This window comes from Saimiri boliviensis, chromosome 21 (assembly GCF_048565385.1).
Source record: "Saimiri boliviensis isolate mSaiBol1 chromosome 21, mSaiBol1.pri, whole genome shotgun sequence".
NCBI lineage: Eukaryota > Metazoa > Chordata > Mammalia > Primates > Cebidae > Saimiri > Saimiri boliviensis.
Genome location: NC_133469.1, coordinates 13,552,768 through 13,569,631, shown reverse-complemented (window position 1 = coordinate 13,569,631; position 16,864 = coordinate 13,552,768). Strand labels below are relative to the sequence as shown.

The 16,864-nt window shown below is 59.1% G+C and overlaps 1 protein-coding gene across 3 annotated transcripts in view; it reads left to right on the top strand.

Moving 5' to 3' along the window:
* The window catches only part of GGA1 (golgi associated, gamma adaptin ear containing, ARF binding protein 1), a 28,044-nt gene extending 11,354 nt beyond the window's left edge, over positions 1-16,690 (top strand). Inside the window, exons 7-17 of one of the 3 annotated variants that reach the window (XM_074390918.1) lie at positions 165-245; positions 2,123-2,263; positions 2,340-2,421; positions 3,738-3,845; positions 4,576-4,728; positions 7,982-8,046; positions 8,491-8,663; positions 9,469-9,680; positions 10,494-10,663; positions 10,902-11,012; positions 15,169-16,690. In XM_074390918.1, the coding sequence (XP_074247019.1) occupies positions 165-245; positions 2,123-2,263; positions 2,340-2,421; positions 3,738-3,845; positions 4,576-4,728; positions 7,982-8,046; positions 8,491-8,663; positions 9,469-9,680; positions 10,494-10,663; positions 10,902-11,012; positions 15,169-15,213 (1,341 nt within the window). In that variant the 3' untranslated portion in view covers positions 15,214-16,690. Of the gene's footprint in view, positions 1-164; positions 246-2,122; positions 2,264-2,339; positions 2,422-3,737; positions 3,846-4,575; positions 4,729-7,981; positions 8,047-8,490; positions 8,664-9,468; positions 9,681-10,493; positions 10,664-10,901; positions 11,013-11,097; positions 12,050-15,168 lie in introns of those variants that run through there. The other 2 variants (XM_003932883.4, XM_010343487.3) reach the window with 2 other exon arrangements.
* The last annotated feature ends 174 nt before the right edge of the window (positions 16,691-16,864 follow it).

The following is a 16,864-nucleotide window of genomic DNA, read 5'->3' as shown; positions in this document are numbered from 1 at the left end:
GTGGCCACCCTCTCAGGTGTCAGTAAATTCTCACCATTTCACAGAGAGCTTAAGTAACTTTCTCAGGTCTCACAGGCAGGAAGTGGGGAGCCATAATGTGACTCCAGCCTTCTGACCCCTGGCCCAGGTGCTGCCCTCACGGTCACACCCCTCTGTCTCTGCAGATGCTGGCCCGCCTGCTGAAGAGCTCCCACCCCGAAGACCTCCGCGCAGCCAATAAGCTCATCAAAGAGATGGTGCAGGAGGTAACGACTGAGCACACAGTACGGGGAGGAGGCAGGATGGGGGTGTTGAGCGGGGCCGCCGACATGGGGCTGTGTGTGTCGGCACATGCAGGGAGCCCCGCATTGACCCAGGGCTGTCACAGGAGAGAAGCTGACTGATGCTGGGGACCGCCGTGTGCAGGGAAGAACTCCCGGCAGCCTGGGTGACTTGCCCTGGATGGGCCTTTGGGAGGCTGGCTACCTCTTCCTCAAAAGTTAGAAATGAATTAGGCCTCAGTATATGTTTAAAAATATCTAAGTAACATAATTGTGTATATGTGTATGTATATGAGGAGGTTTTTTTTGAGACCCTGAGACAGGGACTCAGCCTCTTGCCCAGGCAGGAGTATAGTGGCATGATCATGCAGCCTCGACCTCTCAAGCCATCTTCCCCCCTCAACCTCCCAGGCCACTGGCACTCGATATGTGAGCCACCACACCTATCTAATTGTTTCTGTTTTTGTTTCTGTTTTTGTTTTTTTTTTTTGAGGTGGAATTTTGCTCTCGTTTTCCAGGCTGGAGTGCAATAGCGCAGTCTCAGCTCACTGCAATCTCTGCCTCCTGGATTTAAGCAATTCTCCTGCCTCAGCCTCCTGAGTAGCTGGGATTACAGGCATGTGCCACCATGCCCAGCAAATTTTGTAGTTTTAGTAGAGACCGGGTTTCTCCATGTTGGTCAGGCTGTCTCGAACTCCCAACCTCAGGTGATCCACCTGCCTCAGCCTCCCAGAGTGCTGGGATTACAGGCGTGAGCCACCGCCTAACTTTTGGGTTTTCTGTGGAGAAAGGGTTTTGCCATGTTGCCCAGGCTGGTCTGGGACTTCTGGACTCAGGCGATCTGCCTACCTCAGCCTCCCAAAGTGCTGGAATTACAGGCAGGAGCCACTGCCTGGCCAAATGTTTAATTTTAAAGTAAATATGCATATGTTTTGTGGGTGCCTGCTGAAACTGTGTGTGTGGTGTTTTTTTTTTTTTTTTTTTCCATTGAGACAAGGTCTCATTCTGGAGTGCAGTGGCATGATCATGGCTCATTGCAACCTCGACCTCCTGGGCTCAAGTGATCCTCCCCCTTCAGCCTCCTGAGTAGCTGGGACCAAAGGCACATGCTACAACACCCAACCTATTTTATTTTTTGTAGAGACAGGGTCTCCCTTTGTTGCCCAGGCTGGTCTTGAACCCCTGGACTCAATGACCCTTCTACCTCGGCCTCCCAAAGTGCTGAAAAAAAAAAGTTTCAAAGCCGGATGTGGTGGCTCATGCCTGTAATCCCAGCACTTTGGAGGCCAAAGTGGGAGGACTGTGTGAGGCCACCTTTCACTCTGCAAGGGAGGGGCATGCCCAGTAAGTGGAGGGGCAGGGGAGAGGGGGGCTGCTCCCAACAGCAGCCTTTAAAGGTACAGTCTCCCCCATCTGCCAGGCACCAACGGACACTCGAAGGGTCTTCATGCTCATTTCTAGGCTGCACCTGGTGACCACAGAGGTCCCCTTTCACTATACAATACAGGAACCACCTTTGAAAGGGCAAACACAAGGAGGGCAAGAGTCACTGAGAACCACAGTGGAGGTCTAGGACCCTGGGCCTTCAGACGAACCTGGTGAGGGGGCTGGAAAGCCAGGTTCCTGAGCCATCCCTGGAGATCCTGATGAGCCTGTGCAGACACCTGGGATGTGAGTGTGCCCTTCCTGGGCATGAGGGGCTGCTGGCAGGGCCTGCTGAAGCCCCACCGAGAGTCTCATCCCCCAGTCAGCCAGCCATCCCCCGGATCCCAGCACGCACTCTCTAGAGTGGCGGGGGCAGTGCCTCGTCTAGGCCGAGCAGGGCACAGGTTCTCAGGGGCCCTTGGCTGATGTGTCCCCAGGACCAGAAGCGGATGGAGAAGATCTCGAAGCGGGTGAATGCCATCGAGGAGGTGAACAACAACGTGAAACTGCTCACAGAGATGGTGATGAGCCACAGCCAGGGCGGCGCAGCAGCCGGTAGCAGCGAGGACCTCATGAAGGTGCGCCTGCCTCCCCCACTCCCTGTCCACTCCACAGTCCACTCGGGCCCTGACCCACCTGCCCTGCTGCCCTCAGGAACTGTACCAGCGCTGTGAGCGGATGCGGCCCACACTCTTTCGACTGGCCAGCGACACAGAGGACAATGACGAGGCCTTAGGTGAGCCCGGGACAGATGCTGAGGTCAGGTCCCCTACTCTCCCTCCCCCTCCTACCCCCACCTCCCCCAGGCCCCGCTAAGTAGCTGCAGTTGGAAGGAGCCACCACCAGGGGGCCCTCTTCTCCAGCACCGACCTTGGGTTTCTCCACTCTGAGGATACAGAGCAGGGGCCGCCTGCTGTTGAGAGGCCGTGTGGGCCAGGCCCCTTCACAGCATCTCATTTACTGCCAGCAGCTGCATAGGAGGCAGAACCGTCCCCTTTCACAACTGGGGATAAGGGAGGGAAATAACTTGCCCAGATCACAGAGCAGAAGCGTGGCAAAGCTAGGGAGACGGAGGGCCATCTGCCCCAGACCTTCCTCCCTGGTGAGGGAGAATGGAAGTTAGGAGTGCGTCCCACAGCCCGGGCAGTTCCAGACCTGAGCCTGAAGGCTTATGCCAAGACCACATACCAGGTTCTTTTCCTTGATCTCTGCCCACATGTGAGTCCGGGCCACTTGGGCCGCGGTCTGGGTACCCTCCACTCCCTCGTTAAGCAGGAGATCCACCCACAAGGCTTGCTGCCCAGATTGCCCCACGTCCTGACATCCGGAGAAGCAGTGTTGCCAAGGGCCTGATTGGTACCAGGCACTGTTCTAGGCCCTCAGGGATCTGGCAGTGATCAAAGTTGGCAGAAGGCTGGGCACAGTGGTTCACACCTATAATCCCAGCACTTTGGGAGGCAGAGGTGGGAGGATTGCTTTAGGCCAGGAGTTCAAGACCAGCCTGGGCAACATAGTGAGGCCTCATCTCTATTACAGACATATTTATATTTAAAAAAAAAAAAAAAAAAAAGATTGACAGAAGCTTCCTCATGGTAGTTTAGTGCAAGGAGGCAGACAGTAACCAAGTCCATGATCATCACAGTTTGTCACTGTGGTAAGCGGCATGGAAGAAGATAAGGGACAGGATGAGGTAGCACAGGAGGGGTTTAGCACAGGCCTCCTGAGATGACCCTTGGGTTAAGACCTGAAGGCAGTAAGGGATGAAGCCAGGCAGAGAACAGAGCTGGAGCGGAGGCCTGGAGGCGCGAGCAGCCCGAGCAGCCCGCGTATTCAGAGACAAGCCAGGCAGTATGGCAGGGAGTGAACGAGGGGCGGGTGGGAGGTGAGACCAGGGAGGTAGCGGAAGGCCAGAGTCTCAGCGGAGAGATGGGATGTTCCCCTGCCCCGTCCCTTCCCCTCACACACAGGCATGATGGATGTGGGGTGCTCATCTCCTGCCACCCAGAGGCCCCCAGTCCTTCAGCCTGGCCTCTCCCCTTCTGTCTGTTCCAGCTGAGATCCTGCAGGCCAATGACAACCTCACCCAAGTGATCAACCTGTATAAGCAGCTGGTGCGGGGCGAGGAGGTCAACGGTGACGCCACAGCCAGCTCCATCCCTGGTGAGGTGGCGGCAGAAGAGCTTGGAGGGCACCCATCAGGCTGGAGGGGCACCAAGAGTGCAGGGTGTTGTTGTGCTGGTCTCTGAGCTGCAGGACTGACTGCCAGGGTGACCCTGGCCCCTTAAGATGGGGAAGGCCCCAGGGAGGAAGCTTGGGTGAAGTCTGTGCCAAGCACGCAGCTGTGGGGAAGCAGTCTGGGTGTGGGAGAGCGGGGGAGCTGAGGGTTTGGTGAGGACAGGCGGTGGAAGGGGTAGAAGGAAGGCTTTCTTTCACTCAGCAAATCTGGCCCCTGTTGTATAGTGCTGGGCAACAGCCCCAAGGCTGAGAGTGGGAGGGGGTAGGGAGCACTCATTACAGACCCAGTTCTAATAAGGGTAAGATGACAGCCTTGGAGGCCACGGAAGGACTTAGAATTGGTTCTGTTGGGGAGAAGTGGGGATGGAGGCGCCGCGCACAAGCAGCCAAGTTTGAGCAGGGCCTTTAGGATGAAGGATGGGGAGCAATGTGCCCAGTAGAGCTCAGAAGGAAGTACACTCCGGACAGAAGTACCAGCATATGCCAAAGACAGGTCCTGTTGAGCAGCTTCCAGGCAGGGGCTGGGCGGCCAAGGACGGGGAAGCAGGAGGCCAGTGGTAAAGCATGAGGGTTGGGTGTTGCTCCCCACAACCGTGTGGACTCCGAGAGACACGTGTACACCCAGGACTTGCCAGCCTCTTCTTTCCCACCCCAGGGAGTACCTCGGCCCTGCTGGATCTCTCAGGTCTGGATCTCCTGCCTGCGGGCACCACCTACCCAGCCATGCCCACCCGCCCTGGCGAGCAGGCCAGCCCCGAGCAGCCCAGTGCCTCAGTTTCCCTGCTTGATGATGAGCTCATGTCTCTGGGTGAGGAAGGGGCCAGGCCTGGAGGAGGGCGGGCTCGGCAGCAAGTGGGGCATGATCCCAGGACGCACTCACAGCTGGAACGCCAGCACCATGTACCGCAGGCTTGAATCCTGTGGGCCACGTGGATGGGCGTTAGGCCCATTTCACAACTAAGGCTCGGGGAAGGTAGGGAGCTTGTGCAAGGCCACACGGCCAGAGGGTGAGGCTGGCAGCCTCTAAGCCAGTGTTCAGGCTCTGGCAGCTGGGGGGAGCCAGGGGATTTCCCTGCAACAGGTTAGAGCCTACAGTTTGGAACTTTCTGGGCAAAAGTTCAGCAGTTTCTTTATCCACCAAGAAGAGAGAAAGGCTCTGGGCTCCACAGCACCCAGAGACTCCAGAGGAGCTGAGGCCCAGGCACAAGGGACTCGGTGATCCAAGCTGGTCCAGGGCCAGGCCTGCTGTTACTCCTGGCAGGCTTAGGCTCCAGAGCTCAGCAGGGACCAGGCTAACCCCGGGGAAGAAGCAGAGTGGTCCCAGCTGGCTTCAGGGCAGCAGCCCCATTCGCTAGCTGAGCTGCAGAAGAGCCTCCTCCTCAGAGCCGCTGAAGGGATGAAGGGTAGAGATGTTAGGCCCGATCAAAGGACTCCTCAGGGATGTACTGGAAGCCAGGATTCAGACTGTGGTCTCCTGAGCCAGTTCTGAAGCAAAAACCAGGCCTGAAGGCCTTGAAGAAGCAATGGGAGCCCCGGCTGCCCTGGGCGGGGTCTGCCTGGGTTCCAGGAGGGCTTCCTTAGGTGCAGTGCCCACTGCTGCACTCTGTCCAGTGGGCACAGGCCGTGAATAGCCCCACTGTACGATGAGGAGATGGCAGCGTAGAAAGGCGCAGTGGCTCACGCCTGTCATCCCAGCACTTTGGGAGGCCGAGGCAGGCAGATCACCTGAGGTCAGGAGTTTGAGACCAGCCTGGCCAACATGGTGAAACCCCGTCTCTACTAAAAGTACAAAAATCAGCTGGGCGTGGTCAGGCATGCCTGTAGTCCCAGCTCCTGGGGAGGCTGAGGCAGGAGAATCACTTGAACTGGGGAGGCAGAGGTTGCAGTGAGCCGAGATCACGCCGTTGCACTCCAGCCTGGGTCACAGAGCAAGCCTCCATCTCAAAAGAAAAAGACTGTGTGACTTGTGCGGAAAGGGCTCCAGGACTTGAGCTAGGCTCTGCCGCTCTGACTCACTGTCCATAAGCAGATAAAGGGAAGCGGCCTGGGCTGTGGAGGGAGAGCTGAGGGAAGGAGGCCTGCTTGTGAGCCCCCTTGTGAACGCACCAGCCAGCACCCTCCCTGAAGCCGCTTACGAGCCCCACACAGCTGCCCTCTTCATTCAGAGCCGAGGGTGGCCTCAGGGAGAAGACCTTTACCCCATTCTGCAGAGGTAAAGGATGGGCAACAAACGCCTGCACAAGGTTTACCCTCCCCTGTGGAGCCAGCCGTGGGCGGCAGCTGCCTGAGCTGCAGTTGGTGAGCAGGGAAGCGCTGCGGGACCAGCAGACCCCCCGCAGGCAGCTGCCGTGCCACCGCCACGGGAGAAGCAAGGTGCGCGCTGCTCTTCCTGTCCCCGAGTCGCGTTGGCAGAGCCCTGAGCCACCAGCTTCCTTCTGGTTTCCTTTTCCTCTCAGAGGCAAAGTGTGGGGGCGCAGGAGCCAGAAGTGCCAGGGCAGCCTGCAGCCTGGGCCTGGGGAGTAGAGCAGACCCTGGGGCCACAGAGAGGGCTGGTCCTCACTGCTCTCCGTGGCAGGGGTGGGACAGGGTTCCTGTCTGTCAAAGAGGGTGTTCACGTAGCCTCGACCTCCCCCATCTCAAGCAATCAGGTGTGTGCCACCACATACGGTTAATTTGTTTCTTAAAGACACAGGGTTTCCCCCGTGTTGGCCGGGTTGGTATTGAACTCCTGGCCTCAAGTGATCTGGCCGCCTCGGCCTCCTAAAGTGCTGGGATGACAGGCTTGAACCACTGCGCCCACCCACCTCTCTTTGGTTTTGAGATGGGGTCTCACTATATTGCTCAAGCTGATCTCAAACTTCTGTCTTTGACTAATCCTCCCATCTCAGCCTCCCAAGTAGATGGGGCCACAGGCACTGGCTAATGTTGCCTGAGCTTATCTCAAACTCCAGCTTCAGCCTCCCAAATAGCTGGGGTTACAGATGTTCGCCACTGCACCTGGCTGCTGTCTCCATTTTGCAGATGAGGCTGTCACTCCCCCCCACCCCCCTGCCAAGATCACACACCAAGTGTCAGAGTTGTGCGCAGATGCTGGCAGTCGGGCCATGTTCAGTCCAAGTCCAGACTCTGCCACTTTCCAGCTGTGTGACCTTGAGCAGGTTATTTAACGCCTCTGAGTCCATTTTCTTATCCTAAAAGAGGGCTGAGAACCTTGCCCTTCCCTTTGAAGGTTGTTTGAGGATTAATCAACCAACCTTCAAAGCATCTACAGGGCCTGACACATCCAGGGCGTCATCAGTGCACTTGATCTCCGGCCTCTAAGAGGCACAGCTGGAAGAGACCCAGCTGCCCGGCTTCCTGGTACTTTTGCCTTTGCCTGTCAGTTAGCGCTTCATTTTGGACCTCACTTTTTCAGGATTTGCTAGAGACAAGATCACTTATCTTCTCTAGGTCAGATCTGGGGTGCACTTGGCTGACAGTATTCCAGGGCAGGCAGAGGTCAGGCTGGCTGGGGACCTGCTGCCTCCTTCCCATCCGCAGCTAGTTCCAGGGCCATCCACAGGATCCCCCAGCCCTCTGTGGTACCAGTCAGCCTCGTTGGCACATGCCAAGGCCGACAGGACCTTTAGCATTGCACCCAGTTGAGCCCTGTCCTTGTACTCGGGGACACTGTGGCTCAGCCAGCATGGTGTCTAGCCCACGGTCACGCAGCAAGCGTCCCTCCAGTGGCCAGTTAGCCTCAGGCGGGCACAGAGCTGCTCTCTGCTGCCAGCCAGCAAGTGAAGATGAAAGTCCTGATGTCTGTTGTCTGTGTGCACAGCTTCAAAGCGGCCTGGTTGGGAAGAGGGGAAGCATGTGTGGGGTCAGCTCCAGGGGCCGCCGGGATCTTGGTTTCTAGTTCTGCTCCACTGCTGGTTGCTTCTGAAGTCGTGGGTTTCTCCCCTCCGTGCGGAGCCTCAGAAAGGGGGCAGGGAGCCCCACGCCAGCACACATGCCCCTTGGCACTCTGGCCTCTGCAGGGTCAGCCCAGTTCCTTCACCTCTCTCCTGCTTTCCCCACAGGCCTCAGTGATCCCACACCTGCTTCAGGCCCAAGCCTGGATGGTACCGGATGGAACAGCTTCCAGGTAGGGGACCACAAACTAGCCTGGCTAGTCTGTTGAAGTCCCAGGGTCAGGGCAGCTGGGACAGGCGGCCTGGGGAAACTGAAAGCATGGATGGGCTCTGCCAGGAGGTGGCCCAGGGGCCTGGAGACACCCACCCAGGGAAGAGGGCCTCTCCTTACTTCCAGCTGTGTCTTCTCCAAGTCTCAGCCTCAGGGCTACAGCCCAGCCTTTGGGATTGAGATGGGTGATCCGTCTCTTCTTGAGGGTGACAGAGGTCCCTGGAATGTAGAACCCCCAACCAGACCCAGCCACCCTGCATCATGGACACGGGTGGTCTGGGGTCCCCGCCTCTGTGGCTGCTTTCCCAGATGTCATCTGCAAGTGCGGACACTGAGCCTCAAGGCAGGTTCAGGTGGCCCCGACGCCTCTAGACAGCCCCGCCCACCTGCATCCTTTGCCCCACAGTCGTCGGATGCTGCTGAGCCCCCAGCCTCCGCTCTGGCCCAGGCCCCCAGCATGGAAAGCCGACCCCCAGCGCAGACATCCCTGCCAGCAAGCAGCGGTCTGGATGACCTAGACCTCCTGGGGAAGACCCTCCTGCAGCAGTCTCTGCCCCCGGAGTCCCAGCAAGTGCGGTGGTGAGGGCCCACCATGGCCGCATGGGGTGGGGAGCACTCCCTGTTCCCACAAACCAGCAGCTTCTCCTGGGCTTGTCCGGGCCCAGCAGGGAGAGGCTTGTTGCTAGCTTGTTCTAGAAGCAGCAGATTCCAAGCACTACACCTGCCTCTGGAAACACAGCAGTGCCCAAGGCAGCCCGGCGCCCCTCTCACAGAGCACAGAGTTTATGAGACAGAGAGACCTGGGCCCACTGGCCTGGCCTCGCCCAGGCATTCCCAACTCCCTAGAGAAAGGCCAAAGGCCCAAAGGGCCAGCAGCAGGGAGGACACTGGGCTGGAGTGAGCAGGCGGGGTGCAGGGTGGAGGGAGAACGAGCTGCTCCTTCTAAACGTGAGAAGACCCAAGGCCAGAGAGACAGCCGTGCGTCAGGGACGGAGCCAGGGAGCCCAGCCCTTCCTGTGCCCCTATCTCTTAATCACCAAAGAATCACTTCTTTTTCTTTTTTTGAGAGGGAGTCTCTGTCACCCTGTCACCCTGTCACCCAGGCTGGAGTGCAGTGGCGTGATCCCGGCTCATTGCAACCTCCACCTCCCAAACTCAAGCAATCCTTCAACTTCAGCCTCCTGAATAGCTGGGACCAGAGATGTGCACTACCATGCCCAGCTATTTTTTTTTTTTTTTTTCTTATAGAGACGGGGTTTCGCCATGTTGCCCAGGCTGGTCTCAACCTCCTGAGCGCAAGCGATCCGCCCACCTCAGCCTCCTAAAGTGCTGGGATGACAGGCATGAGCCACCACACCTGGCCAAGAATCCCTTCTTAATGCAGTGTCCCCCGATTAAGGGAGAAGCAGCAGCCAGCCCCCCGGCTCACACTCCGGGACCTGCAGAATAAGAGCACCAGCTGCAGCTCCCCCAGCTCCAGTGCCAGCAGCCTTCTCCACACCGTGTCCCCAGAGCGCCCTGGGCCTACGCAGCAGCCCACACCAACCGAGCTCTCACTGGCCAGCATCACTGTGCCCCTGGAGTCCATCAAGCCCAGTGAGTAGGGCTGGGGCAGCCGTGTCAGCTCGCTGCCGGTCTGGAGCTCTGCCTGGGGAAGCTGGTGGGAAGGTGGGGCCTCCCCTGGCTCTGCCACAGGCCAATCCGTGGGGAGCTCTGAGCAAGGCCCTCCCCTCCCCAGGAGTCACTCCTTATCTGCCCCGGAGCAATCCCAGGACTGCTGTATAAACTCCAGGCTTACACAAGCAAGACAACCTCTTAGGGAGTGTACCCTGGGCCTCTTCCTCCCCAGGGTTTGGAGTTTCTCCCAAATTACAGAATAAAGACCCAGATCCGAGGCTGGGCTTTTCCAGCCCAGGAGCGATAGGGAGACCATGGTCCAGCCCCCGGCCTGAGCAGACACATGAGGTCTGGTGGTCCTCTCAGCATTGCCCTCTTTGAGTTCCCTGTGACCAAAGTTGTCACCCCCTGACTATCCCCCAATAGTGGGTAGAGCTCTACCTCTCACCTGAGCTCAGAGAAGCCGAGTGACTGGGGGTGAGCTTCACCCTCACCCAGAGTCCCTTGCCCCAGCAGTCCAGGAAGCAGCCACACAGCACCAGGGGAACGTGGGCTGTGACTCAGCTCTGGGGTGGGTGTCCTGCCTCCACTGTCAGACTGGGGGTTCATCTGCCCTCTCTGGGCACCGCTCTGTGCCCTGCCTGCAGCACCACCCAGGGTCCAGGTAAAGCCCTGAGGGAGGCCTTCGCTCTTGCAGGCACGGTGGCAGCCAGCGCCTGAGGCGAGCTGGGTGGGGGCTGAGCGGCTGCGCTCCGGCTTGCTGTCCCATTGCCCTCCCACCTTCTCCCGCAGGCAGCATCCTGCCTGTGACTGTATATGACCAGCACGGCTTCCGTGTCCTCTTCCACTTCGCCCGCGACCCACTGCCAGGGCGGTCCGATGTGCTGGTGGTGGTGGTTTCCATGCTGAGCACCGCACCCCAACCCATCCGAAACATTGTGTTCCAGTCAGCTGTCCCCAAGGTGACAAGCCAGGCAGACAGGGCATGCCTCCCTTCTCTCAAGGCAGGCTGACTTGGGGCTGGGTGGGGAGCCACTGGCAGGGGCAGGTCTCCCTCCCTTGCTGGGTGGTCCAGGGGTGGAAGGGACCCAAAGGACTGAGCCCCAGGACCCCCAGAGGGGAGCTGGCAGGCTGGGCTGGTTCCTCAGAGCAGCAGAAGTGGCCAGGGCTAGCTGTGCCCATCCTGCCCTCTGCCCACAGGTTATGAAGGTGAAGCTACAGCCACCCTCTGGCACAGAGCTGCCGGCATTTAACCCCATCGTCCACCCTTCAGCTATCACCCAGGTCCTGCTGCTTGCCAACCCCCAGAAGGTGAGGGACCCCCAGGGTGGTGCTGTAGGGTGGGGGTGGCCGCTCCTCCTGCTCTGACCCCTCTGCCTCGACATCTCTGCCCCAGGAGAAGGTTCGCCTCCGCTACAAGCTCACCTTCACCATGGGCGACCAGACCTACAATGAGATGGGGGATGTGGACCAGTTCCCCCCACCCGAAACCTGGGGGAGCCTCTAGAACAGAGAGGGGCTGGGGAGAGGAAGAGGCAGAGGGACCGGTCACTGTCAGCCTGGAGGGAGGCAGTGGTGGCCAGGGCCACCCTTTGCTGCCCATGGTCATTCACCCCCAGGCCTGGTGCTTCTCCCCACACCTCTGTAGCCCTCAAGTGACTCTTCCCCCTTCTGTTCCGCCCCCCCACCCCTGCTAAGCCAAACCCAGTAGGAGGCTGGGCCTGGGTTTGCGCTGCTGGGGTCTCCATCCCTGGGACCTGGAGAGGGAGCGGCCACGTGGCCTTGGAAGAACTTGGGGTCACGGGGAAGAAGCACGGCCGTCGGGGAAGGGCCAGGACCTCAGTTGGGGCGGGTTCTTCCCCGCCTGTCTCTTATGCCTTATGGGAAGGCCCAGCCATAATTCGGGGGCCATGCTGGAGCTGGGGACCAGCTCAGGCCTCCTCCATCGGAACCCGGTGACAGGGGTGACGCCTACACCCCCAGCTGTTTGCACTCTGGTGTGTGGTTTGACTCTGCTTTTCTTCCAGGTTGGCCCGGTGGCACAGCCTCAGGGGGCCAGGCTGGGGGATCCCCACCCGGCCCCTACTCCTCCTGGGGGTCTCACTTTGCCATTGGGCCCCCTAAAAGATTATGGGGGCCCAAGGGTAATGCCAGTGGCTCGTGGTCCCAGCAAGGGGATCTGGGTCCTAGAGTTCTCAGTGTGTCTCCTTCATTCATTCATTGGCCTCTGCTGGGGCCCCCTACGGGCGTCTCACATCTGTCCATCCATCTGTCCGTGGTCAGAAGTAGGGGCAGTATGTGAGTGAGAGCAGGAGTATTTATGAAAATAAAACTTTGTTTTTCCTGGACTAGCTGCTGTCGTGGCCCTTCAGAGGTTAAGGGAGTCAGGAGGGGTCGAGTTCAGGGTCCCTGGGGCCGCCCTGTAGAGCTCTCTGCTTCCGTCTTTGGAGGTCAGGCCGTGGGCCCCCTCCCCACCATCCCTGGGCCCTACACAGGAAGAGGCCCTGCAAAGGGGCCTGTGGCCAGTGCTGAGTCACCACAGAGGGCCCTGGGCTGTGGCGGGCCAGGGCCGTCCCAGCTGGAAGCGAGGGAGCGCCAGGGCCTGGCAGGAGCCCCAGCTGCTGCAGATGCTGAGGGGGAGGCCCCTGGCTGCTTACAACTTCCTCCTGCTGTGCTCAGCCCTCCACACAAGCTCGACGCTGCAGCTCCCTGGAGGGAGGTCAGAGCCCAGCTTCTCCCTCTCCCCAGATGGTCCCAGGAAGCCCTGAGTTTTTCCATGCAGACCCAGGGACCTGGAGCTGGGCCCCCTTCCCCTCCCAGCGGCAGCTCTACCACCCCACGTAGGACTATCAGAGTTTTCTCCAACCAGGAGGCTGGGGTCCAGGCTCGGGTGTGGCCTTGAGGCCACACAGCTGAGAGAGCCCTCTGGCAAGGGGGCACTGGTCCAGGCAGATGGGCCCCGTTGTGTGCAAGGCCTGCCCTGCAAAAAGCAGTCCTTGCTCAGTTGAGTGGGGGGAGGCTGCCCACAGTTTCTCCTGAGCGAGCTGATGAGCCCATAAAGACCCTGGGAAGTCCCTCATTTAAGAAGCCGTTTTCACTTTGTCTAGTGTTTCCCAGTAAGAAGTTGGCAGCTGAACCCTTCTCCTTAGATACAGTTGACACAGCTGGAGAATCGCCTGGCACGCCTGCCCCCCAGCCTGTGCGCCCTCTAACACTCATCCGCAAGCAAGGGGCCCCTCTTCCGGGCCGCGCCTCCTCCCTGGCCTTATCCTTAACCCGCCCGTCCCCTCAGTCATGCCAGTGCTTCTTGAGCAGCCCCATCCCAAGAGTTCACAAGCTGGCAAGGACGTGTGAGCCAGTGTGGCACGCTGAAAGCAAAGACATGGGGTACCACAGGAGCCCTACGTCTGCCTGAGAGTCTGGGTGCGGGTCTAACCAGAGGAGAGGCCCCTGGGCCTCACTCCCTGCGGGGGCCTTCCCTACATACCGTGTTGCCGCACACAGTCCGGACCGCTGCACTCTGCAGTCTCGGGCTGCGGTGCACTGGGGGGCGCATTCAGTGATGTCTTGAAGGGTGACCCCCGCCCAGTGCCATGCCAAGAGCAGTGGGACTTCCCAGCCCTCAAAGCCACACTTCCATTTCTGTTGCTTCGGCTGAGGCAGCAGTTAATTTTGGTTTTCGGCAACCGCAGCACACTGCTCATCTGTTTGGGCAGCCAGGAGAAGTGGCGAGAGCCTGGGAGCCTGCCCCTGCCTAGTCGGGTTTTTGGTTTTTGTCTGTTGGAGGCAAGGTCTCTCTGTCACCCAGGCTGGAGGGCAGTGTTGTGAACACAGCTCCCTGCACCCCGGACGTCCTGGGCTCAGGCAGTCCTAACCCCTCAGCCTCCTCAGTAGCTGGGACCACAGGCATGTGCCACCACGCCCAGCTAATATTTTTTATAGAGACGGGGTTTTGCCAGGTTGCCCAGGCTGGTCTGGAACTCCTGGGCCCAAGCGATCCACCTGCCTGGTCTCTCAACACGCCCCCTCCCCGAGTCTCTTTGGGCCTCCCAACCGGGGCACCAGCCCCGCAAGGCAGGCTAGAGGAGCCCCTAGACTTGGTACCACGGTAGACCTGAAGCCTGCATTCTCCCCCTTAAGCCTCTTAACTGCCCTGTGAAATGGGAAGTGAGGCTTCAAGTCGCACATTAGGCGCCGAGTCTGGGCCTGCAGTCTTGAGATGTCTACCAGAAGGGACATTGCCCGTACCTCCCAAGCCCTCCCCCCAGCCTCTGTCAGGCTGTCCTCTGGGGGCTGGGCTCAATCCACACTCCTCCAGGGCTATCAGGATTAACATGGAATCCTCAGACCTCGGCACCACCCCAGGATTTCCTGGAAAGTCCTTTGGGCTTGGCGGGTGGGGGGGGGCGGGGAGGGGGCGGGGGGGGCGGGGAGGGGGCGGGGGGCGGCTAGTTTTTAGAGCCCCTGAGGTCTCATTGTGGCCCCGGGTGCTCTGGGTGGACTGGGTGGAAGTCCACACACACAGCAGCACTGCTGAATGCTTTTAGAGAAGCGATTTGTCAGTCTCAAATGGGATGGTTTTGCTCCTGCAGCCCCTGCTACTGACCCCTGCTATCCACCACCACCCAGCCGCTGACCTCCCTGCCCACATCCTGCTCAAGCCTCACCAGCACAAGCTGCCCGGACAGCTTTCACAGACAAATCTGCTCAGAGGCTGCCAGACCCCTCAAAGCAACCGCAGGGTTGCTCCAAGCATTTCTGGAGCTCCCATGCAATGCTGTCTGGGTCTGGCACACCAGGAGAGCCCACGTGGGCTTAGGAGACTGGCAGATCCGCTTCCTGGCTTGGCCTCTACTACTTTCCCAGCTGGGGACCTGGGGCCAGAAGCCTCAGGCTGTTCACCTGTAAAATGGGGACAGTGATACCAGCCTCTCTGGAGGATATGCTATAGCACATGACAAAAAGCCTCATTGTCCCGGAGCAGCTAGACACATACAGGGGTCACTGGGGCAGGAATGGGGGTAGGGGGTCTTTCCATTCTTGACTTGGCAAGCCGAATAATGATGGTGACAAGAAACAGCGCAAGGCACTTTTCTAAGCATCTGTCATATATTAATTCACTTAACCCTTCTATGAGGTAGGTACTGTTGTTTCCAATTCACCGAGGATGGATGCTGAGACTCAGAGAGGTGAAGTGTCCCAGCTGAGGTCACCCAGCTAGTGAGAGCCAGAGCCTGGCCAGCTGGCTGCCTCCACACCCTCAAACTGTCTCTTTTCCTGCTGTCTGAGACCCTGTGACAGACACACTGCTGCCCGCTCCCCCTCGCCCCACCCCCAAACCAAAGATTCAGCAGGAGCCAGCTAAAACCAGCCTGATAACCACCCGGGTCAACAGGCCCCTGTATTGGGGAAGGGCCCCAGGAGGGGTTGGCTGGGGACCTCTGCGATCCCCCTTCTGTGTCTGCAGTTTAGAAAGGCCATGATTCCAACACCCACGGATGAACACTTCTGAGTCCGTAAGTCTGATTACAACACCCTTCTAAGAAGCAGCCCGTACGTAACCCTAACCGAGCCTTTGGAGAGTCCATCCTTCTGTGATTCAACATCCAGGTGTGTCAAGGGAGGGCCTAAAATCTACCCATCACCCAGCTAGGAGGCACAGCAGCCCGGCCTGAATCCAACTCAAACTGGGCACCTCTTGCCCAGGAAGGACCCTTGGGTCTGGCTGGAGGGGATTCTGGAGACCAGGACAGGGATGGGGACAACAGCTGAGCCTGATGATAAGGCTCTGGTAGTTTCCACCACAGCTGCTGTTACAACCCACATGTACTGACCCCTCCCCAGGACAGAGCTGGGCCTCAGGACTGGGCAAATCTAGAAGGGACAGAGGTACAAGCCAAGCCTTGCCCTCAAGGACCTTTGGACGAGTTAGAGAACCAGACAAGCCCAGAGCCCAGTGTGTTCTGGGCTGGAGGCTTGACTGGAACAGAGCAGGGGCACCACATAGTCCAGAGACTTTCTGAGGGACTGAAAGGGTGGTACCTGAGGTTCCCTTACCATGCCACCCATAGTCACTGGCCATGTTGGGAAAAGGGAGATGGGGGAGGGAACCTTGCCTGGCATCTCCTCCTGGCCTGAACTTGGATCCTGGAGCCTCCCAACTTCCCACCAGGATTCCACGCTCAGGTGGGCTCCCAGCTGGGAGGCTCTGGCCATAGCAGGCAGCTGTTATGAGGCTCCTCCCACCCTCAGTGAGGCCTGCCCATTAGGGAGGAGAGAAGCAGCCAGTGAGTGTGCCAGGCCCTGAGCTGGGCACAGGGAGTGTGGAGATGTCTGGGGCCAAGGTCCTGCCTCTGAGGTCTGCGGGCGCCCTGTCAGCACGCGGTGGTTGCTCAAGTAGTCGCAAACTAAACTGAAACTAACAAAGCAAAGTGCAGCGGGTGTGGCGGGAGTCTGCGGCACACCCTCCCCTCTTCCCCACCCCTGCGGCTCCTGATGCCACAGGGGTGCAGGGTAAGGAGAGCCTACTGTTTCCCAAAGGCTCTCAGGTCTTGTATAACCAGCAGTTATGGAGCACCTATTGTATGCCTAACTCTGTGTTGACCAAAGAGAACTAGTGAGTTTGGGGGGGTCAGAGCAGCACCCACATCATTGCCCTCCAAGAAGGAAGGGGCACTGAGGCTGTTTGCCAGGAGGAATGAGAGGTGATGAGCTTCACCAACAGAGCGAACTGCCGCCAGATGTGGAGAACAGGGTGTCAGGGAACTGATCTGGGACGGTTCCTAGTGGCTGGACGGTGGCACGCACCTCCCTTAAAGGGAGCAGGCAGAGGTGTCTTGTCCATTCTGCTGGATGGGCAGGCCCAGGGCAGCTGGCCCATCAGACTATTGCAGATAGCGAGTCCGGAGTTCCAGGGACTTGTCCGCGGCCACACAACAGCCCGTGGCCCCAGGAAGCCAAAGCTCCAAGTCAGTCATCCAGCGGCTGGGGGGTTAGTTCTTGGGGGGCCAGAAGAACTGTGCGGGAGGGAGGGCAGGCGGCATCCCCTGCAGGCCCAGAGGGACTAGACAGGTCAGAAAGGCCTACCCCTCCTTCGCGCGGCACCGTCTTTCTCTACGAGGGGTGCAAAGGTTGTTTATACCCGGGGCCGGCTGGCTGCGGGC